The 23,745-nt window shown below is 43.7% G+C and overlaps 3 protein-coding genes and 1 pseudogene across 5 annotated transcripts; 2 read left to right on the top strand and 2 right to left on the bottom strand.

Moving 5' to 3' along the window:
* The first annotated feature begins 828 nt into the window (after positions 1–828).
* Positions 829–2,051, top strand: LOC121790579 (pentatricopeptide repeat-containing protein At2g44880-like). Its single transcript, XM_042188786.1, has 2 exons — positions 829–1,975; positions 2,017–2,051. The coding sequence occupies exons 1-2, from the start codon at positions 829–831 to the stop codon at positions 2,049–2,051; spliced, it is 1,182 nt and encodes a 393-aa protein (XP_042044720.1).
* A 67-nt stretch (positions 2,052–2,118) lies between these two features.
* Positions 2,119–3,722, top strand: LOC121805339 (annotated as a pseudogene).
* A 393-nt stretch (positions 3,723–4,115) lies between these two features.
* On the bottom strand, positions 4,116–7,531 carry LOC121800526. 3 transcript variants are annotated; one of them, XM_042200100.1, is made up of 7 exons: positions 7,285–7,369; positions 6,421–6,673; positions 6,008–6,228; positions 5,877–5,927; positions 5,427–5,788; positions 5,135–5,341; positions 4,116–5,053 (listed from the first exon to the last, which is right to left on the bottom strand). In XM_042200100.1, exons 2-6 carry the CDS (start codon positions 6,660–6,662, stop codon positions 5,144–5,146), a joined length of 1,074 nt encoding a protein of 357 aa, XP_042056034.1. In that variant the 5' UTR covers positions 6,663–6,673; positions 7,285–7,369; the 3' UTR covers positions 4,116–5,053; positions 5,135–5,143. The 3 variants fall into 3 exon arrangements, with proteins under 3 accessions (XP_042056034.1, XP_042056023.1, XP_042056028.1); XM_042200089.1 differs by having other exon boundaries at positions 4,120–5,053; positions 5,427–5,800; positions 7,285–7,367; XM_042200094.1 differs by lacking the exon at positions 7,285–7,369 and adding an exon at positions 7,412–7,531 and having other exon boundaries at positions 4,121–5,053; positions 5,427–5,800.
* A 361-nt stretch (positions 7,532–7,892) lies between these two features.
* Positions 7,893–23,710, bottom strand: LOC121800514 (cationic amino acid transporter 9, chloroplastic-like). The gene is made up of 8 exons (XM_042200086.1): positions 23,318–23,710; positions 11,146–11,552; positions 10,105–10,281; positions 9,768–9,992; positions 9,502–9,678; positions 9,091–9,327; positions 8,919–9,008; positions 7,893–8,845 (listed from the first exon to the last, which is right to left on the bottom strand). Exons 1-8 carry the CDS (start codon positions 23,541–23,543, stop codon positions 8,699–8,701), a joined length of 1,686 nt encoding a protein of 561 aa, XP_042056020.1. The 5' UTR covers positions 23,544–23,710; the 3' UTR covers positions 7,893–8,698.
* Positions 23,711–23,745: the final 35 nt, after the last annotated feature.

The raw sequence follows: 23,745 nt of genomic DNA, 5'->3' as shown, positions 1-23,745 counted from the left end.
CAACGGAAAGTTCGATCCGAGCGATAAAACTCGCCAAATTAGGACACAAACCAAGTCCGGTCAAAGAAGAGTTCACTTCATCAGACCGAGGACAAACATCAACTTACCCCGTACCTTTATCCAGAATGCCGAAGTGATTCACTTCACTTTTCGGGGGGGTAGTGATGGAGTACGTACTAAACAAGCCCAACAGCAGTAAAGCCCATCAGCCTAAAGCCCAAGAAAGAGTATCAGTCCGGCATGACTAAAGAGTTCAGTTCGGCACAACCAAAGAGTTCGGCCCCAGCCTACAGCTCGGTAAAAGCCAACCAATCAAACTATGCTCTCAGGTCGGCATCAAGCTTTACTCTCAGATCGGCAAAAGCTGCTCGGCAATAATTCAGCAGTTCGGTCTCAGTATTCGACCGAACTAGGAGATAGTGGACTCATGCAGGATTTCCACCTCCACTACACCCACGATCTATTTAGTGGTGTCAAGCAGTCATTAACTCATGCAGGATAGTGGACCCATGCAAGATCGCCACGATCTCCACGACATCCACTACCTAGTAAATAGCTGCATGCCACGATCTTGGTCCTTTGTATAAATAGAACCTAGATCAGATAGATAGGGTAGACTCTCTCGCTTTCTAGAGATAAAATACAAAATAGCAAGTCTGTATTGTAAGCTGTAAGAAAACAGATCAAGCAATACAACTCTGCCCTCATTTCTTCCCGTGGACGTAGATTTACCTCAGTAAATCGAACCACGTAAAAATCTGTGTCGTGATCTGCATCTTCCTGCATTCACTAACATCAGAAATTCGCCGATTCATCAGCCATGTCACCATGTTCATCGCCAACCTCTCTTCAGCTGATCCGCGCAGCGGCACTCGTCAGGCGCGCCAACTGTTCGATCAATTGCCGCAACAACCCGATGTCCCCCTATGCAACGCGATGATCAAGTCCCACCTCTCTTCTCGTCAGTTCTCTGAAGCCATTCATCTCTATAATTGTCTTAGGAGGGAGGAAGGCTTCCTACCCGACAATTACACTTTTACCATTCTCACCAAGTGCTGCATCTTGACTTCATCGATTGTGGAAGGGATGGAAGTGCACGCTCACGTGTTGAGATATGGTTTTAACTCGAATTTATACGTGGCCAATGCGTTGGTTGACATGTATGGGAAGATGGGGCAAATGGGCTTCGCTAGGAAAGTCTTTGATGAAATGACTGAGAGGAGTTCTGCGTCGTGGAACGCTCTCATGTATGGGTATATCAGGGGTGGATATATGGGTGCTGCGGAAGGAGTTTTCAATGCTATGGCTTCCATGCCCGAGAAGGATTTGTTGTCGTGGAAGATGATGATTGATGTGTATGTGAAGTCAGGGAAGATGGCATCAGCTGAGATGTTATTTTATGCAGTCCCTGAGAAAGATGTGGAGCTGTGGAATACTTTGATTGGAGGGTATGTGAAGTTAGGGTATATGAGATCAGCAAAGTTGTTGTTTGATGCCATGATGGAGAAAAATGTGGTGTCTTGGACCACCATGATGAAGGGGCATGTGAAGCTAGGGCAAATGAGATCGACTAATATGATTTTTGATGCAATGCCAGAAAGAGATTTAGGATCTTGGAATACTTTGATTGGAGGGTATGTGAAGTTAGGTGATATTGCAGCAGCCAAGATGTTGTTTGATTCCATGCCAGAGAAAAATGAAGTGTCTTGGAGTATGATGATCAATGCTTATGTGAACATGGGAGACATGAGATCAGCTAACATGTTGTTTGATATTATGCCGTACAAAAATGTGGTTGCTTGGAGCACTATGATCAATGGCCATGCAAAGTTAGGGCAGATGAGAACAGCTAAGATGTTGTTTGATGCCATGCCCGTGAAAAATGTGATATCTTGGAATACTATGATAAATGGATATGAGAAGTTGAGGGACATGCGAGCAGCCAAGATGCTGTTTGACGTGATGCCAGAGAAAGGTATTGTGTCTTGGACCACTATGATTGACGGGTATGTGAAGTTGAGGAACATGAAATGGGCGAAAATGTTGTTTGATGCAATGCCGGAGAAGAATGTGGTTGCTTGGTCCACTATGGTCAGTGGATATGTAAATATGGAGGATATGAGATCGGCAAAGATGTTGTTTGATGCCATGCCAGATAAAAACGTGGTTTCCTGGAATACTTTGATTGGTGGGTTTGTGAAGTTAGGTGATTTAAAATCGGCTAAGATGTTGTTTGATGACATGCCTGAGAAAAATCTGGTGTCATGGACCACTATGATCAACGGTTATGTGAAGTCAAGGGAGATGAGATTGGCGGGAATGTTGTTTGATGCTATGCCAAAGAAAGATGTGGTGTCTTATAATACTTTGATTAAAGGGTATGTGATTTCAGGGGATATTAGATCAGCCAAGACGCTGTTTGATACCAAGCCGGAAAAAAATGTGGTGTCTTGGAATACTTTGATTGGTGGTTATGTGAAGATAGAGGATATGAAAATAGCCATGAAGTTGTTCGATGCTATGCCAGAGAAAGATGCGGTGTCTTGGAATACGATGATCAAGGGGTTTTTGAAGTTGGGGGAGATGACATCAGCCAAGATGTTGTTCGATTCCATGCCAGAGAAAGATGTGGTATCTTGGAATATGTTGATTGATGGGTATGTGAAATTGGGGGATATGAGATTAGCCAAGGTGATGTTTGATGCCATGCCAGAGAAAGATGTAGTCTCGTGGACAACTATGGTTCATGGATATAGTAGCATTGGTGATGTAGATCATGCTAGGCAGCTATTTGATATGATGCCTGGCAGGAATATGTGTTCTTGGAGCACAATGATTGGTGGATATTGTAAGAAGAAGAAACCCCATCAAGCATTGTTGTTGTTCCAGCAGTTCCTTGCATGCAACGTGTTTGAGCCCGATAGAATTATGATTCTTGCTGTTCTTCCAGCCATTGCAGATTTGGGTGCTCTGGATTTGGGGAATCGGGTGTATGAATTCATGAAGAAAAAGAAGTTGGAGGTATATGCAGAAGTTTCGACAGCAGTGGTGCACATGTATGCTAACTGTGGGGAAATTGAGAAAGCAAGAAAAGTTTTTTGCGAGGTTCGAGCAAGAGATGCATCTATGTGGACTGCTTTCATCAACGGCTTGGCACTCAACGGGTGTGGCAAAGAGGCACTACAAGCGTTTGCAGATATGAAGAGAAATGGGTTCAACCCAAACGAGGATACCTTTGATGGTATCTTGTCAGCTTGCAGTTATGGTGGTTCAGTAGAAGAAGGAATCAGACGGTTCATTAAAATGGGAGAGTTGGGACTCAACCTAAGCTAAAGCATTACAGCTGTTTAGTTGATCTCTTGGCTAGAGTTGGATGCACGGAGGAAGCAGAGATATTGATTGGAGAGCATGCCTTACGAGGCTGATGAGATCATGCTGGCTTCGTTGCTGCTTGCGTGTGTTCATGCGAAGGACGCTGTCAGAACTGAGAAAGCGGTCAGAAAGGCGATGGATGTGAGACGAGCTAGAGAAGCCAAGAATGAGATGTGGTACAGCGCAATTGAGATGAATAACCAGATTTTGGTGGTGGTTGATGGAGATAAGTGCCTTCCGTTTTGGGAAGTCACACATTTGCTGTTGGATCAATTGCATATGCACATCAAGATTGTAGTTGGAAGTAAAGTACTAATTTTTGAGTTGAAGAAATAGGAGTAGTTTTGATATTTGGAGGGAAATTGATTAATAGAAATCATGAGATTGCGCTTCAATTTACTGTCACGAAATGACTATAAAACGGTCACGAAATTGATCATTACTGTTTTTCAAAGTGCTGTTTTGTGCGATTATATTTTCCCAATTTTCATTTCTTTGATTTTATTATTTGGAAAAATAAATTTTTTTGTTAGTAGTTTGGATGGATGGCCCGTGAGAAATATTATTTTATTTTCAAATAATTCGAATTAGTAGTATTTGTTTATTTTTTATTAGTTTTTCGTTATGGATAAAAACAAATTTACTCAACAAATTCTTTCGAATGGACTGATGATCACTCTATTATCAAAAATAAATTGATAACAAATATAAATAAGTGTGTGAACGATCATCGTATTATTCAACAATGTACACAAAAAGGGAAACAACGTCTAAAAGATAGTGAAATGAGAACAACAAAATAGAGAGGAGAGAATGAAGTGAGAAAAGAACGAAATAAATAATTTGTATGCACTAGATTAGTATACTATCAAGGGAAAAAAATTGACACACAAATAGAAATTAATTAGGATTAAACTTTTAGAAACTAGTTGAAAAGTTTATTTTGAAGCAAACCTCAACTTTTAAATGTAAATTAACTTTTAATTTTAAATCTACTTTTCAATAATAAATTGTGTTAAAGTTCCTGTCATGATTTGAATTTTAATAGTTAAAATATTGAACGAAAAAGAAAATAAAAAATATTTTTTTTGAAGGTAAACGATATTTCGATAAACTTTAGAAAGAACTACTTATTTTGTTGAGAAGAAAATGTTAGAAATTTAAAATTTGAACATATTTTTTTCCAGTTAATTATGTAAAAATGCAAAATTAAATAAAATTGGCTAAAATTATCCACAAAAATCCAATCAAACGCTCAAAAATATATACTATATATACATAATCCCACCATTTCACTCTTAATAATGAATTTATATATTTATTTAAATTGAGGTAAAATTATTGAAATTAAAAAATATATATATATAAATAAAATAAAATTATTATTCAAATAAAATAATACTGTAAAATTAAAAAAACAAACAAAGAAAAAGGAAAAGTGTAATATACCTGCGCGGTGCGTCCTTCCGAGCCGGCACACGCACGTGTGTGAGCGCAGCATGAGACGCGCGCAAGCAGATCCACGTTGCAGGTGCATGCCCTGCAACGCAGCAGTGCCTCTCCACCTCCGGTCGGGTTGAATTTAACAGATTAATATTATCCCAATTATGTGTAGACCACACCACACACAAAGGGATCGATCATGCCAAGAAAATCTCTCGACTCTCCTGCAACTTGGGACCTATGCAATAATAATAACCAATGGAAGAATGTACAAACAAAGCATAAATTCATATCCACATATATGGACTTGTTTCCATACTCATCAAGATCATTTCCATGTCTTGTTCTTGCACCGTGTATTAGTCTTAGTAGCCTTTGTAGTTGAACGATCTTGTGGCTCTGCGCGACTTTTGCTAGCCAAGGCCTCATGATTCACCACCATGATCCCTTTCTCAAAATAAGGCACCTCATCTCTCACCCTTTGATTGTCAATCAAAACATCGTCATCATCTTCGCCTTCATCTTCCTGCACATCAGTTAACTCAACAACAACATCATCATCATCACCATTGTCGCCTCAAACGATGAGATAAGGCAAAAGAAACACTCACATTTTGATAAGCATGTGTAGTAGAAGGAGGGTGGTGTCTTGTTGGTTTTGGCAGAGGGCCAGGATGGGCGCTCTCGGGTAAAAGCACGCCACCCAAGTTATACTCTGCTAGAAGCTGAGATGCTAGGTGAGTCCCCACTGGCATCCGGTGGTACGTTGATTTTGGTTTCCGAGGCAAAGGCAAGTCCAATGTACCATCCGGCCAAATAACTGACCTAAAATAGTCTTCCTTTTCCTCTTCGAATAGACTCCTCAGCTTATGTGCTCGCCTTTGCAGACCTTCAAGCCTTTCAAGAATGTCTTCATGATCCTTATTACAATCTCTAGCCTCGTCGTTCCCCAACTCACTATCGCTCTTTCCTTCTTCACACGTACCTGCCACATGAAACATTGATTATTTGAAAAAAAACAACTCTTGATTAATAAACAGAGAGATGTCTTTTTTCCTCACCAGAATTATTCACCACATTGTGAGAAATCTGTTGGTTATGCTTCTTATGTTCTGCGAAAAGGAAATTTCATCAAACTCTTTCAATTGCCATACACAAAATGGAGTTGAATGTGATGAACAGGAGAATGCACCATAGTAAGAGAAGAGGTTGTGGCGCGACATATAGGCTTCTACGTTGTTTGTTGCTTCACTTCTTCGTCTTCTCTTCCGCGACAGGGCCTGATCACTTGGGGCGTTGTTGTGGGCGTATGCTCGGGATTGTGCATCCAGCTTCTTGATTTGCAACTCGACCCATTTGCAACGCCACATAAGAGGGTGGATAAATGCTCTCCAGTGAGATGTCAACTTCCTCCTAAATAAATGTTTCACAAAACTTAAAATCATGTAATCATGATCTTGATTGTGATGAATTTAGATGTCTTCATAAGAGACCAATGACAGCAATTTGTTCCTTTATATAGTTGGCCATATTTTAGATGAAACAAACAAAGGAAATACAGATCATGTTTCAATTGTGTGGAGAACTGTAATAGGTACTACCAACCTCTTGGTGAACAGGTTGGGGAATTTAGATTCAACATCATCACAATCCGAGCCATCAAAGGAGCTATCCGAGCCATCCGAGTGATCTAACTCAACCCCACCAGAACCCGAACATTCGTTGTGCATATCCTGACTTCCTTCGTCATCAAAGTATGCACCGTGATCCTCCTCGTCCAACATCATCAGCTCCTCTTCAAGTGTTTTGGCAAAATCATCGTATTCATCACTCGTTGAAGCTTCCATCTTTCTAGATTCTATATTGACACAAAATTAAAAATACACAATCCCACCTTTACAATTCTTCAGAAGATAATTGCTACAACTATTAAATCAGAAATCCTACAAGTTCACAATTTAGAAAATTGATCATGAAATTAAAAGATTTATGGAATCTGACTCAAATTCAGTCAAAAATCATTACTTAAAAGAATAGAATTGAGACACAATTTAAATCCACAATACATAAAATAACATAGTACACAAATAATAGGATAGTGTTTATGGTTATTGAATTGGTATTTTTTCATGGTAAGTTGGTAATTTGATAAGTAGACCAAATTATCAATTACTGTATTGGTATTCTTTTATCTCCCTGCAAACCCTAACCGTATCTCAATAAACCCTACAAAAACCTAAATCTTTTCTTTTACTATATTTCCAGATCTCGATACATATTATGTACGTATATTTCCAGATTTCGCATTCTTTTTATATCTCCCAAGCAAACCCTAATGAGTCTCTATTTTTAAGATTTCGTAATATGTATTTTTCCAGAAATCGTAAAAAATGTTTGTATGAATATGTTCAGTTTAAGAAGAAAAGGCAGCCATACAATGAAAACAATCGAGAATTTAGAAAGTAAAACCTGCAAACCGCTCTATTTATCGAGATTTCGTGATATGTATATTTCCAGATTTTGTATAATTAAGCTGTGTGTATTTCCAGATTTAGTTTAAGAAGAAAGGCATATGAATCGAGCGAGTAAAACATACCGTGAGTGAAAATGATGATCGCAAAACTTGTGAAATTGCTAATTTACGTGGGAATTGGAATTACGCTTTAATGAATCCTACGTATTCCAATAATTCCATAATTATGCTTTTTAAACTTCCAATTCACAAATAGTAATGGGCCTCTAATCATAACGTTCACGTATATCTCAAAGCCCAAACTAAAAAATTGCCTTATTTAGGAGTATCATAATTAAGTATTAGCACTCTACTCATATTGGAAACTTTTCCATGTGGAATGGAGTGAGTGTTTGCTAATATATTAGAGTAGTACGAATACTTATTTTTTTACAAATTCCGTTTGCAAAATTAACAAGAATCAATAGTGATTTTTTTAGAGAATCAAGAGTTGAGATATGTGTAGCTTTATCTATGAGAATGATCGATATTCATATATGTAATATGTTGATAGATAGTATTATGTGTAACTCAGTATTTTCCATAGTTATAATAACATAAAGCATTTAATTGAATTTTTAAGTTTGAATTAACAGTTGGGATGTTTACAAATGATCTAATTATGATAGTACTACTACAAAACGTTCATGCATTTTATACCTAGGGTAAAGCGGAGCGTGCGGAGGAAGAGGGGCATATAGAGAGAAGAGAAAGTGGATGTCCCTGAGATTGAAGAAACGACAACTTCGGATGTGAAAGAGGTGCTCTGCTGCAGCTTCATCACTCTCTCTAATGTGTGTGAATCTTCAGAAGCTTCGTTCTCGAGTTCCCGAGTCTTCATGTTGCTATTATATATAGATAGCTCTTCAAGCTAAGAATTTATGGAAGATGAAGCATGACTGATGCAACACTAAGTGTGCTTGCAGCTCGACATGAAGCACTAGAGTGCATTCAGATTAATTGAGCTAGATTTCTGTGAGAAGATCAGCTGTAATGGCATTGCAATTTGAAAGCTTAGGATATCAGGCATTCAAGACGTAGATACAGGTGCCTTTAGCAAAGCATTTGACTGATAATGGTTTTATTGACTGGTCGAGACTTCCCTGGGAAATGTTGCTGGACAACTAATATCAAATGGAATTTGGTAGCGAATCTTCCCATCCTCAATCAATTTGAAGGCCTTATGTGCTGCCTTAAATTGCCAAGCACATGACATGAGGGGGATTCGACCGTTGTCTAATAACAAGACAACCATATGAATACTATAAAACCTCCAATTAAGGATTGAAACACAATTTATTAGTTGAATACATGGAATAGATAATAGGAATTGGAAATCTTGAAATGATCAAGAAATGGAAATAAGTAGAGCTATGGTGCTTCTTCAGTGGCTGCCCTGTGGTAAACAGTAGTGGCAGTAGAATTTAGAGGATCTGCATTATACTGACCGTAAAATGCATAAATACCCACTGTAATTATGCCCAGCACTATAAATCTCACCCATGCCTCGTAGTGCAGCTGCAAAATATAGGATCAGTCAGATACAACAAACCTTCAAATTTCTCATGCTTTTATAATACTAAGAATTTACCTGAGCGAATAAAAACATGTTGACGAAGATGCTAACACACGGAACAATTGGAACCCCGGGACATGAAAAACCCGGTGGATCTTTGTACACCTGTACACAATCAACTTGGAGATTATACTAAGCAACTTTATTGACCCCTCAAGTATGTATCTGTGGAATTGAAATTACTTACTTGTCGTAGATAGAGAGCTGCACCACAAAACACAGCGACTACACCACCTAGAATTATAAAAACAAATGAAGCTTGGAAACGGAAGAGGGCACCAGAAGCAAAACCACAGCAGGCAAGTGTGCAGAGACAGATGATGCCTTCTCCCCTCCTAGAAATCCCCTTGCTAGTGACCTCACTTGACCTCTTATCCGTCCAGCGAAGGGTTACCACACATGCTGAAACTACTGAATAACCCGTCTGAAACAAATCATATATGGTTAGACACTCTTATAAATTTATTTTTTAAAAGATCAACAGTGTTGTATAACAAGCTTGCACACAATTTTACATAAAGTAGTAACGGATCAGAAGATCATGCTTTTTTCCATGTTCACAGTTAATAGGAATCTTTCTTGTCCAAGTACATCATACCAAGGTTCCAACTGATAGAATATGCGAGAGCACTTCCACGTTTAGCAGTCCGGACAAGATGATGGAAACTAGACCAACCCACACTTGAGAATGAATTGGGGTATGTCGTGTTGGGTGTACTTTCGCAAATATTGCAGGTAGTAAACCATCCCTTCCAAGTCCAAGATATAACCGTGACTGCCAAATAAAATCAAGCAAATGAGTCGTTGGCCATAGCTTGACTGAGACGAGTCATGTATTGAGGTAAAGATGAACAAGCAAATCACCTGAACATAAAGCCCAACCAGAAGCGTCGTTGTGAGTCCAGCAACAGCACCAATGCTGATTAACACAGATACATATTGCAATCCCTTTGAAGTAAAAGCTTCTGCCAAGGGAGCATCATCCCCAAGAAATTGGTATGGGACCATTCCAGTAATCACTAAGCAAACACCAACGTACAATACAACACAGACCAGGAGACTACCAATTATGCCAAGAGGTAAATCTCTCTGCAACATCAAGTTGATGCAGTAGGAATTGGTTATGAAGTAGTATTAATAGCCTTCTGTGACAACAAAAATAAGTGAAAATATGATCTCAATTAATCTCCCTTTTGCATACCTGGGGTCTCTTGGATTCTTCAGCAGAATTAGCAACTGCATCAAATCCAACATAAGAAAAAAAGACCACTGTTGATCCAGTCAATATTGACTGCACACCATTTGGGGCAAAAGGAGTCCAATTTGAGACATCAACCTCAAATGCTCCAACAATGATGATAAACATAACAATGAGAACCTGCAAAAAGTATCATATGAATCCTGTCGTATTATTATATTTGAATTTAGCGCCTGGTAAATAATTAAGTATGAAGCACCACAGAGCTGCACAGAAGAAGCACTACATAAATCTTCACCAATATGCTACAATGAAGCAGACCATGCATCTGTTAGAAGCATTTGAAATATCTGCACCACCACTATGCTCATTTGGTTGCTATTTTTCTTATTTCTACTACACTGAGTACACATACATCTGTTAGAAGCATTGCAAAGAAGAATGATGGCATGTCACATAGATTAGACCAATTGAGTCCTGGTAGACAATTCAAGCTCACATTGGCACTAACTTTTTAACTAGCTAGAATTCTGAGCATCATAGACAGTGACTAAAAGAATGAAATTACAAGGTGTTATTCCTCCTCTGCTAACGGCTGAAAGCCAACTATAGCTTTTACTCAATCTTAATTTTTGTCTTTGCATGTGTGGAGAATTACTATATGACATTTCATTCTCATGCATATCAGTGCTAAAAATATGAGTCTAAAAGAAGGCTGGGCCTCAACCGGAGTTTCATCGAAAGTGTCTTATAAAGTTCTCGTATACACAAGAACTCAGCGAGAGCTCTCAGATTGTATTTGAGCACCCATCAAAAGGTCTAAGAGCACCCAGGTAAGTTAATGCATAACTATTTCAACATTGTGTTCCTAACAAAATCTTGGATACTGCTTAGAGAAAATGTCATAATCTTAAAAAGTCTTACTTTAGGTCCCTTATATTCATTGATTTGTACAAAAATATCAAGTGCCATCCTATCAATATAGGTTTCTGCAGCTAGATTATCTTTTAAAAAAAGAAGAAACTTTCAGGATGTGTAGACAACCTTTGTCACTGTCATGATTGAATTCAGCACTGAGGACTCTCCAACACCCCGACACAAGACTACCGTCAGAAGCACGAGGAGGATAGGAGCTAATACATTAATAGATAAAGCTCCAAAAACTTCTTCTCCATGCCCAACCCAGCTAGGAATGTTACCCTGGATGAAGGGAATCAGCTCTAGAACGGTAACTACATAGCTTGCTAGGCTACGAGCTATGCTAGCAGCCCCAATATGATAGTCAAGCATCAACTGAGCAAACACAAGAAAAGCTGTAAGCTCGTTGAATGCTGAGTATGTATAAAGATATGCTCCCCCAACAACAGCTGGAAAGCGAGAAGCTAATTCAGCATAGCAGAGCGCATTGAGCACACAAGATGCCCCTGCTATGATGAAACTAATCGTAACTCCTGCATTTGAAATCAAAAGAATAGAATTTCATTAAAGTGATGAATAATTTTCTTCAAATGACAATGTGGTATACTAATAAATATTCTTTGAACAGCAGCCTGGTTCCAAATATTCAAACTGCAAATGTGAATTACCAAAAGCCCCAAAAGTTGGATACTATGCTTAAAAGCCGGACATTGAAATAAAAATAAAAAAAATTAATCATTTAGATCAAGATTGGATGTAGAGAAAATGATCATTGACTTGCAGAAACAGGGGGGAAAAGTAGCCTTTGAATAAGTGAATCTAACCAAGCCATCTTGGCTACTAATTCCGACAATGTAGAATCATATCCTCAACAAATTCTTTCCAAATTATGCCAGTGCCTCTTATTAAGAAAGCTAGCTGATGGATCCGCGAATTTCTGATGTTAGTAATTGCTGGTAGAGAATGAAAACTACGACACAAAGAATTTACGTGGTTCGATTTACTGAAGTAAATCTACGTCCACGGGAAGAAGGGAGGGCAAGATTGTATTGCTTGATCTGTTTTCTACAGCTTACAAATACAAACTTGCTATTTGCTATTTTATCTCTAGAGAGCTTAACCTTCTTCTATCTGATCTAAGTTCTATTTATATCTTGAACTAAGATCGTGGCTTGCATCACCACCCTAAGTCGTGGATGTCGTGTAGGTCATGGCCTAAGATCGTGGATGTAGCGTAGGTCATGACCTACGATCGTGGCCTGAGTTGACACCACGTGGTAGTGGGTGTGTTGGACATCCTGTATGGGTCCACTAACTCCTTGTTCGGTCGAATACTGAGACCGAACTGCTTTGGTTGCCGATCTGAGAGTAGAGCTTGATGCCGACCTGAGAGCAGAGCTTGATTGGATGGCTTTTACCGAGCTGTAGGCTGAGGCCGAACTCTTTGGTAATGCCGAACTCATACTCCTGCTTTGGTTGCCGATCTGAGAGTAGAGCTTGATGCCGACCTGAGAGCAGAGCTTGATAGGTTGGCTTTTACCGAGCTGTAGGCTGAGGCCGAACTCTTTGGTAATGCCGAACTCATACTCTTCCTTGGGCTGATGGGCCGTCATTGCTGTTGGGCTTGTTTAGTACGCACCCCATCACTACCCCCCCCCGAAAAGCGAAGTGAATCACTTCGGCGAAGCGAGTCACTTCGGCATTCTGGAAAAGGGTACGGGGGAGGCTGAAGTCAGGGGACGTGCCCTGCGCGTGACTGCATTAAATGCGGCATTAAATGCGACAGTAAAATCCGGCCGTCGAATCCTGAAAAGGTGGAATATGAAACGGTGCGATGATTTGAAATCTTTTCCAAATCTGATAAATACCGCCTTTCTTCATCATTTGAACACCTTTGCTATTGGCTTCTTTTGCACTCTCTATCTTTTGCGTGAAAAATTTCCTTCCGCTTTCAAAAATTTCCTCAGGATTTCTTCAAACTTTCAAAGAGTAAGAACCATGTCTGCTTCTTCTTCGTCTGAGTCTGGTAGCGGTAGAAAAGGGGGTAAGGGGTCTTCTAGCCGGAAAGAATCCGGGGAGAAGACCGTAGAGTATTTTCACAGTATCTTGAGTAAGGATACTGTGATATCCCTTTACGAAAAATACTCTTTTCCTGGGGGGAAGGCGGTGGTTCCCGACGATGATCATAGGGCTAACGACCCGCCGGAGGGTTATGCCACCGTTTACGAAGCCTGCTTAGAATGCGGGCTTCGTTTCCCTCTTCCCCCACCTTTTGTAGAGCTTCTTGATTTTTTTCAACTCCCTTTAGGTCAGGTGACTCCGAATTCTTGGAGGCACTTGTCGGCTTTTGCTGCCGAACTCCGTAGGTTAGATAAGGATCTGTCTCTGCGGGCAATCCTTAATTTTTTCCAATTTAAAAGGAAGGGATCTTGGTTTTACTTGATCCCCTTACAGCCTTTTAGGGCATTCTGCAAAACCAAGTGGCCGAAATGGCAAAACCGCTTCTTTTTTTATAATAGGACAGCGGCTCCGGGCTTCCCCTGGAGAGGGCCGAAGTCCGTGATTCCTCATCCTCGGTTAGAACCATTGGCCGAGCTCGATGGCGAGCTCAACAAGATTCCCATAGTTAGGAAACAATACACGGAGTCTGAGCTCGTCAAGGGCGACGTCGTGTTCGACATCTCGTCTTGCTTTCTTGCTTTTTGGCAGTGTACATGCTGAACAAGGCTACCCGAAAATCTTCGGAGTCCAAGGAGCCGGAGAGGCCGAAAACCACCAGCTCGGCGTCTGATGCCGAGAGGACTCCGAAAAGGCAAAAAACCTCTTCGGATCCGAAGAAGCCGGAGTCAACTTCGGCAAAGGGGAGGGGGAAGGCCCAGAAGCCCCCGAGAGCGCCAGAGAAAGACGTGGTCTTGGCGCCTCCTTCGGAACATATCTGTGAGCCGTTTTTATGGCCCACGGACTTCGCCGAGGTGAATTCTCTTCTTGATTTTCTGGCCTTGCTTTTTTCCTGTATTTTTTGTGGTCCCTTTGTTGACTTTTTTCTTTATTCATTTTCAGAGGAACGATATGCTCTCCAAGCTCGTCGCCGTCGAACTCTCCAAAGCGTCCAATGACTATGCTGAGATGCAGAGGAAGTTGGCGGCTGCTTGTCATCGGGCCGAACAGGCTGAGGCTAACTTTGAGAAGGCCAGAGCTGCTAGGATTTCGGCCCAGGATGAAGCTCAGTTTGCCAAAAACCAGCTCGTCATCCAGCGGGAGCAGACGAAACGGAGGGATGCTGCTGCCGTGGTTGCCCAAGGGGAGGCTCTCCGTGTTTACACGGAGAAACTCTTTTTGAGCAGCCAGTTCTCGGCCTTTGTCGGTAGTCTGGTAAGGCTAATTGCCGATAAGGGCGAGCAGGGGGCCGATGTCGTGCTGCCTCTGTACAGCCGAGAGATAGCGGCTCGGCTTCAGAATCTGCCGCTCCTTGAGGAGCTCGCTTCATCTTCGGTCCTGCTTTCTGCAGACCAAGTCCGGAGTTGTCGAGCTGATCGGGACGAGAACCTGGAGGCTATCTTTGCCTCCGTGGGACCCGTTTCACCCGCTTCGACTTACAACGGAGAGGGTGAGGCCGAGCCGCTGGAGCTGGAGTCCGAAGTCGATCAGGCCGGGCATCCGGAGAAGGAAGCCGATCAGGAGGCGGAGGCGAGGCCGGCAGGAGGCGAGGCTGAGGCTGAGGTAGCCCAGGAGAAAGAAGCTGTACCAGACCGAGGAGCCGGAGACGAAGCTGGCGGAGTATGATTTCGTCTCCCTTCTCTTAGTCTAGTTTCTTCCTTGTAAAATGGCCTTGAAGCCCTAGTGTAAAAAATTTTCCTTGTGAATGAAAAATTCTCTACACTTGTCTTCGTATAGCTTTTCGTACTTGCCTTTATTCCTGTTGTATTTTACTATCTGCTCGGTACAGCTGCCGAACTAATATAGCTGCTTTGTACCCAAGGAGATGGAGATACTTCACTGGAAACGGCTGTACTCTTCGGCTTTGGACGAAGCTGAGAGAAGAGCTATAGCCGATCAGACGAAGAATGACGAGCTTCTGGCTCGTTTAGTGAAGCTGGAGGCCGATATCAAGGACTTAGAGTCCGATAAGAAAGATCTGGAGGCCGAGCTGAATACGGCCATTGCTGAGAGGACTGCGTATGAGGATTACATCCGTGTGCGCGGGGGAATGACCATATCAGATGTTCAGAGTCGAGTTGACGAACTGTGGGAGGAATATCATGTACTCCGTATGAACAATGTGCTGGAGAGCCCGGCTTGCCAACAAGTTGTGACATCACTGCGGCGTTGGGCTTCTCGGTACAACATTGTTCTTTCTCGGCGCCCCTCCATAGAAAGATTCCTTCGGCATATCGCGCCAACAGATGCTCGCACTCCAGATCAAACCTCTGGTTCCCTTGTTCAAAATCCTACTCCCAGCCAACAACGAACTCCGGAACAGCCGGAAACGTCAAGACGAGAACGGGCTCAGGAGCAACCGGAATCGTCAAGACAGGGACGGACTGAAATTCGCCGAGGAGTTGTGACTATGAGCGAGCAAGATCAGCAGATGCTTATTGCAGAGACTCTTCATCGCCGAGGTGTTAGGACTTCTCGGGCTCGGGGAAGAGGCGTTGGGTCGAGGATAGCATCTCGTCGACCTGCTTATTCTTCATCTGCTCGGAACAACCGAACTCGGCTTCCAGAGGATTTTGCAGATAGGTGGCTTAACTTCAGCAACCCTGGACAGTAGAATAGTCCTTTGTAATAGCGTAACGCCATTTTGTAGGGTAGCTAAGTTGTATGCCGAACAAGATTTGAAAAATGAAATTTTGTTTTCGCTTCTAACACTGTATTTACAGCTTAGCGAAAAAATTTCATCGTACTCGTCCTCGGTCTTATGAAGTAAACTTCTTTGACCGGACTTGGGCCTTGGTCTTATGAAGTAAACTTCTTTGACCGGACTTGGTCCTTGGTCTGATGAAATAAACATCTTTGACCGGACTCGTCTTTGGTCTGATGAAATAAACATCTTTGACCGGACTCGTCTTTGGTCTGATGAAATAAACATCTTTGACCGGACTCGTCTTTGGTCTGATGAAATAAACATCTTTGACCGGACTCGTCTTTGATCTGATGAAATAAACATCTTTGACCGGACTCGTCTTTGGTCTGATGAAATAAACATCTTTGACCGGACTTGGTTTGTGTTCTAATTTGGCGATTTTTGTCGCCGGGATCGAACTTTCCCTTGTCCTAATTCGGCGAGTTTTATCGCGTGGATCGGACTTTCCCTGTTAACCGAAGTGGTCTTATGCAGTAAACCTCTTTGACTAGACATGGTCGTCCCCGGTCTTATGAGGTAAACTTCTTTGACCGAACTTGGTCGTCCTAATTCGGCGAGGTTTATCGCGTGGATCGGACTTTCCCTTATTGCAGTTCGTTTCAGACGAAGTGCTTGTTAAGCTGAATCGCGGTCTTGTATCCTCCTTGGAAGCTTGGACTCACAATCGTTGGCTTATTGCAGTTCGTTTCAGACGGACTGCTTGTTAAGCTGAATTGTGGTCCTATATCCTCCGTAGAAGCTTGGACTCACAATAGTCTTTAATAATCGATCTAAAAAGGAGATCAGTCTTTAAAGAACGATATACCTTGGTACCATTTGTAAGAGACGACAAGCACATAGAGACAAAACACATAGAGAAAAAATGAAAAGGACGAAGGAAAAAAACTTTAAACCCTTTTTTTTAAAAAACGACAAGTAAAAGGTACAAGTAAAAAACAAACAAATAAAAACACATACCCCTATGACCGAACTAGACACGAGACGGACTGACCGGACTTTTGTCTCTTACAAGTGGAACTTCTTGAGGTTGGAGACGTGCCATGTTCGGGGTACTTGTTCTCCTGACATGTGAGTCAATTTATAAGACCCTTTGCCGAGGACTTCTGACACCCGATATGGACCCTCCCATGTGGGTTCGAGTTTGCCCAGCTTTTCTGCTCGGCTTACTTCGTTGTTTCTCAAGACGAGATCTCCCACTTGAAATTGAAGCTTTTTCACCCTTTGGTTATAATACCGGGCTACTTGCTCCTTGTACTTGGCTGCTTTTATGCACGCCAATTCTCTTCTTTCTTCGGCGAGATCTAGTTCTGCTCTCAGTCCGTCGTCATTCATTTCTGAGGAGAAATTTAGAGTTCGGGGACTGGGTACGCCGATCTCCACCGGAATTACGGCTTCAGTGCCGTACACCAGACTATACGGAGTTTCACCGTTGGAGGTTTTGGGTGTAGTTCGGTAGGACCATAGGACTTGAGGGAGATTTTCTACCCATTGTCCTTTGGCTTGTTCTAACCGAGCTTTTAACCCTTTCACCAGAATCCGGTTCGTTACTTCCGTTTGTCCGTTTGCTTGGGGATGGGAGACCGAAGTGAACCGCTGTTGAATGTTCAGCTCTTGGCACCAATTCTTGAACGTCTTGTCGGTGAACTGAGTCCCATTATCCGAGATGAGGATGTGGGGTATGCCAAATCGGCACACTATGTTCTTCCAGACGAAGTCCAATGCCTTTGAGCTCGTTATCGTAGCTAATGGTTCAGCCTCCACCCACTTCGTGAAGTAGTCCACGGCAACGATAAGGAATTTCATTTGCCGAGGAGCTTGAGGAAGTGGTCCCACTATGTCTATGCCCCATTGCATGAAAGGCCAAGGGCTTTGCATAGTGTATAGATCGGTCTGCGGCATCCTTGGGACATTTGCATGAATTTGGCACTTCGTACACTTCTTGACGAGCTGAACTGCCTCTTGTACCATGGTTGGCCAATAATATCCCCATCTCAGAACTTTTTTAGCTAAAGCTCTGGCTCCGATGTGGCTACCGCACGATCCTTCATGAACTTCTCTGAGGATGTAGTCCGTCTCTTCTGGTCCTACGCACCGCAATAACGGCTGGAGGTAAGACTTTCTAAAGAGGACTCCTTCATGAAGTTCGTACCGAAGAGCTCGGCACGTGATCTTCCGAGCTTCTCTCTTATCCTCGGGCAATTGTCCTTGATCCAGATACTGCAAGATCGGCGTCATCCAGTTCGGCGAGCTGGATACTGAATGTACCTCGGCTTCATCAATGCTTCGATGCATTAATTCTTCCGCCTTTGAGCTCGGATCTGAGGCCAACTTACTTAAGGCATCTGCTCGGCTATTTTCCGCTCTGGGAATGCGGATTATCCGAAAATAGGAGAAACTTCGGCTGATGCTTTGCGCTTTGTCCAAATACTTCTTCATTCTCTCGTCACGAGCTTCACTTGTACCCAACACGTGATTTACTATGACTTGTGAATCACAATGGACTTTGAGAGATTTGACGAGCAGACTTTGCGCTAACTGGAGTCCGGCCAGGAGGGCTTCGTACTCGGCTTCATTATTAGTAGTGGGGAATAGGAAACGAAGTGAGTAGGTTACCTCGTGTCCGTCGGGAGCGACAAGTAAAATACCAGCTCCACTTCCCATCTTGTTTGAAGCTCCATCTACGAATCCGCTCCAGCAGTCCGGCGGCTCTACTTCGGATTCCAAGGGCTGTGCTAGTTCGGTATTGGCAGAATTCTTCTGTTCGGCAATAATAGGAATTGCTTGATCGAACTTCGCTTCTGCAAGAAAATCTGCCAAGGCTTGTCCCTTGATGGCTTTCCGAGGTAGATATTCAATTGTGTGCTCTCCCAACTCTATAGCCCACTTGGCGATTCTGCCTGATGCTTCTGGTTTGGTCAACACTTGCCGAAGTGGCAGATCAGTTAAGACGCATACCTTGTGAGCATAGAAGTATGGCCGCAGTCTCCTTGCTGCATTTACTAATGCCAGAGCAATCTTTTCCAGTGGTTGATACCTGGTTTCTGGACCTCTTAAAGCTCGGCTTGTAAAGTAGATGGGAAGCTGCTTTAGGCCTTCTTCTCGAACAAGTACCGCGCTGATGGTTTGATCCGATGCCGCTAAGTATAAGAATATTACTTCGGCTTCGGTTGGAGCAGAGAGAATAGGAAGCTCGGCTAGATAACTTTTGAGCTCGTCAAAGGCCTTTTTCTGCTCGGCTCCCCACTCGAACTTTGGTGCCTTTTTCAACACCTTGAAGAACGGCAGTTGCTTTTCGGCTGCTTGGGAAAGGAATCGACTCAGTGCGGCTAGACATCCGGTTAGCCTTTGCACGTCATGTATGGACTTCGGCATTGCCATGTTCTGAACGACTTGAACTTTTGAGGGGTTTGCCTTGAGTCCGTCTTTTGAAACCCAACAACCCAGAAACTTTCCCGAATCTACCAAAAAGGTACACTTTTGGGGATTAAGTTTGAGGTTGGCTTTCTTGAGCACGTTGAGAGTGGACTTGAGGTTGTGCTCGTACTCCGAGGTGCTTTTGCTCTTGACGACTATATCGTCAACATACACTTCGACCTCCTTTCCAATCAGGTGCCGAAAAAGCTTGTCTACCATCCTTTGATAAGTGGCTCCGGCATTCTTTAAACCGAATGGCATCTTTTTATAAGCGAAAATGCCGAAATCAGTAATGAAGGCCGTTTTTGAAGCGTCAATCTCATCCATTAAAACCTGATGGTATCCTTTGTATAGATCAAGAAAACAAAAAATTTCAAAGCCTATCAGAGCTTCTACTTTTTTATCTATGTTCGGAAGGGGATAGCAATCTTTGGGACAGTGCTTATTTAGATCGGTGAAATCTATGCACATCCGCCATCCTCCTTCCTTTTTCTTGATCATGACAGGATTGGCCACCCACGAAGGATACTTCACTTCGAATAACACATCCGCCTTCAATAATTGACGGACTTCGTCATGGATGACTTGACTTCGTTCTGCCGCAAAGAGTCTTTGCTTCTGTTTTATCGGCCGGACCGAAGGATCAATATTTAAACGATGAGTGATTACCTCGGGGGGCACTCCGGTCATGTCCAACGGAGACCATGCAAAGACGTCTTTATACTCCTTGAGGAGCTGGATGGTTTTTTCCCGAAGTAGAGGCGTTCCCGCGAAACCGATCTTAACCGTTCTGGATGGATCGTCTTCGTACAGCTGAACTGTCATCGAATTCGGCTCCGGTATGACTTCGGTCATTGCCTCTGACTCCGGCTGCTGTGATTGCTATGCTTGGTGGTGCCGATCTGACTGCTCGGCACTTCTAAGCGCAATTTGCAGACATTCCTTTGCTCTCTTTTGGTCACCTCGGATGACCGCTATCCCTCCTTTAGTAGGGATCTTGATGGTGAGGTGATAAGTGGAGCAAACGGCCCGAACTGTGTTGAGCCAGTCTCTTCCCAGGATGACGTTGTACGGGGACCGAGCTTTCACCACGAAAAACTCAATCATCGTACTGGAGCTAGTAGGCGCTTTCCCCACCGTGATCGGAAGGCTGATAATACCTTCAGGGCGGGTGTCCTCCTGGGCGAAGCTCTTCAGGGGAAGCGGAGCCGGACTGAGCCGAGCTGGGTCCACTTCTAGTTTGTCGAAGCACTCTTTAAAAAGAATGCTGACTGACGCTCCTGTATCCACAAACACCCTGTGGATCAGTTTGTTTGCCACTCCGGCTTGGATGACAATGGCGTCTTGGTGAGGAGAGATGGCCGGGACGGGATCAGCATCCGAGAACGTAATCACTTCGTCCTGCTTCAGCCTTTTATGCGTTGGCTCCTCTCGATTGGAGCCTCTGCGCTCTGACTTCAGGGACGACTTGGTCTTCCCGGCAGGGAGAGCGTCAATAGTCAGGATTACTCCATCATATTGCGGCTCGTCATCGTCTTCGGGATCCGGCTGCCTTTTCGGATCCTGAGGAGCGCAGTTCGCACCTCTCTGCTTCTTATTCTTCTTTGACTGCTTGCTTTGGTATTTCTTCAATGTCCCTGCCCTCACAAGAACATCGATACCTGCAGCCAAGTTTCTGCACTCCTCGGTATCGTGACCGTGGTCTTGATGGTAGGAGCAGTAGTTATCCTGGGGTCGGCGCGCGGCTGATTTCGTCATCCGCTTTGGCTTTTCGAACAGGTCAGAGTGCAGTTCGAAAATTTCCGCTCTCGGCTTGTTCAGCGGTACGAACTGAGCGGGCGGCTTCTCGGGATTGAGACGGGGTCCCAATCTGTCTTGCACCGGAGTCCTTTGAATCCTTTCAAAAGGAGTTCGGCGAGGATGTCCCTGATCGCCAAAAGGAGTTCGGCGAGGATGTCCCTGATCGCTATGATCGGGCTTCCTCCTGTCTCCTCGGGACGATGAGCTGTCTAACGACCGTTTGCGACGGTCTGCCTCATCGGCCCGGGAGTACTGGTCCGCAATGTCCCACATTTCCTGAGCTGTCTGCGGACCGCACTCAACGAGCTTCCTGTAGAGAGCTCCGGGCAGGATTCCATTTTGGAATGCCGAGATGACAAGCAGATCGTTGAGATCGTCTACTTGCAGGCATTCCTTGTGGAATCTTGTCATAAAGTCGCTGATTTTTTCGTCGCGACCTTGACGAATGGAAAGCAGCTGAGCCGAAGTGATTCGGGCTTCCGCTTTCTGAAAGAACCTCCTGTGGAAGGCATCCATTAGATCTCGGTAAGATCTGATGCTGCCCTGGGGGAGGCTATCGAACCACCTTCTCGCGTTCCCGATGAGCAGCTCGGGAAACAGCTTGCACATGTGGACCTCGTTGAGACCCTGGTTCGCCATGTTATACTGATAGCGCCCCAAGAAATCGTGAGGGTCCACGAGTCCGTCGTAAGTCATCGACGGAGTTCGGTAGTTCTGTGGTAGGGGAGTTCGGGTGATGTCGTCCGAGAACGGAGTCTTCAGTGCTCCGTACACGGCGAATCCGATATCTCGTCGGTATGGAGGAGATTGAGTTCTCCTGTGATTCCGGTACCGAGGAAGAGCAGGAATATGTCGGGGTTGAGGATTCTTCTTCCTGGAAGACACGGCACTACTGCGGTAGTGACTTTCATGTCTGGATGAGGAAGGAGAATCCTCCGCTTTCGTCTTCGGCTCTTGGCTCTTTTGCAGGAAGGCTAAGAACTCATCCTGCTTCTCAGCCAAGAACAGCTTGACAGCCTCATTCAAATCAGGCTGCTGGGAAGACTCAGTGGGACGATTTTTGGAGCGGCCTGTTCCTTCGCCATGAGAACTGGTGGTGGATTTATCCCTAGGCTGTTTTCCAGACCTATGGGATGGATTGGCTTCCTCCTGGTTCTCACGGGCAGGAATACGGGTACTCTGCGATCTGGTATGCATTTTTTGGGTGGAAAAAAATGGATCAAAAATTCGCTTTATCACAAATTTTGTTCTCTGGTTCCCACAGACGGCGCCAGTGATGGATCCGCGAATTTCTGATGTTAGTAATTGCTGGTAGAGAATGAAAACTACGACACAAAGAATTTACGTGGTTCGATTTACTGAAGTAAATCTACGTCCACGGGAAGAAGGGAGGGCAAGATTGTATTGCTTGATCTGTTTTCTACAGCTTACAAATACAAACTTGCTATTTGCTATTTTATCTCTAGAGAGCTTAACCTTCTTCTATCTGATCTAAGTTCTATTTATATCTTGAACTAAGATCGTGGCTTGCATCACCACCCTAAGTCGTGGATGTCGTGTAGGTCATGGCCTAAGATCGTGGATGTAGCGTAGGTCATGACCTACGATCGTGGCCTGAGTTGACACCACGTGGTAGTGGGTGTGTTGGACATCCTGTATGGGTCCACTAACTCCTTGTTCGGTCGAATACTGAGACCGAACTGCTTTGGTTGCCGATCTGAGAGTAGAGCTTGATGCCGACCTGAGAGCAGAGCTTGATTGGATGGCTTTTACCGAGCTGTAGGCTGAGGCCGAACTCTTTGGTAATGCCGAACTCATACTCCTGCTTTGGTTGCCGATCTGAGAGTAGAGCTTGATGCCGACCTGAGAGCAGAGCTTGATAGGTTGGCTTTTACCGAGCTGTAGGCTGAGGCCGAACTCTTTGGTAATGCCGAACTCATACTCTTCCTTGGGCTGATGGGCCGTCATTGCTGTTGGGCTTGTTTAGTACGCACCCCATCACTAGCCCACTTCAAGCAGAATACAAAACTGGCAGATTACTCCACTCTCTACTCTCATGAAGCAGTGTAAAGAAGTAGAGTGCAGAACTCACAGTATGCTCCAATCTAAAGTGAGATGTATATTAAACGACCATCAGATTTTGGAGATTATTTTTACTCAATCATAATAGAAGACAGGCAAGCTAAATAAACGAAAATAAGCAATTAGAAAAATCCTGACCAGGACCAGCATCGCGAGCAACGGTTCCGGTGACAACGAATATTCCGGCGCCTATAGAAGCGCCGATGCCGAGTAGAATCAAATCGAAGACGCCTAGGCGGCGAACGAGGCCTTGGGGGGAGGTTGTATGAACGGTGGTGTCGGTAGGCGGCGAGAGAGGCTTGGAGCGAAGCGCCGAGGAGCAGAAACGCGATACGAACGACGGGGAGGAGGAAGATGACGTCATCGCGGAGCTCAGCTGCGACGAATTGCAGGCAGCGATTGGGTTGGTGGCATATGCACGTGGACTCACTCTTAACTAACAACGGATACCCAATTTCCATTGATAATTGGATTAAATTGTTAATTGTAGAGAAAGGATAAATAAGATCAGACGGCGAAAATGTAGGTAAGAAAAAGGACGAAAGCGGTGAGGCATGTTAAAACAA

This window comes from Salvia splendens, chromosome 1, assembly GCF_004379255.2.
Source record: "Salvia splendens isolate huo1 chromosome 1, SspV2, whole genome shotgun sequence".
In the NCBI taxonomy this organism is placed as follows: Eukaryota; Viridiplantae; Streptophyta; class Magnoliopsida; order Lamiales; family Lamiaceae; genus Salvia; species Salvia splendens.
Note: the sequence above shows the minus strand (reverse complement) of the source record. Positions and strands in the feature narration are given on the sequence as shown.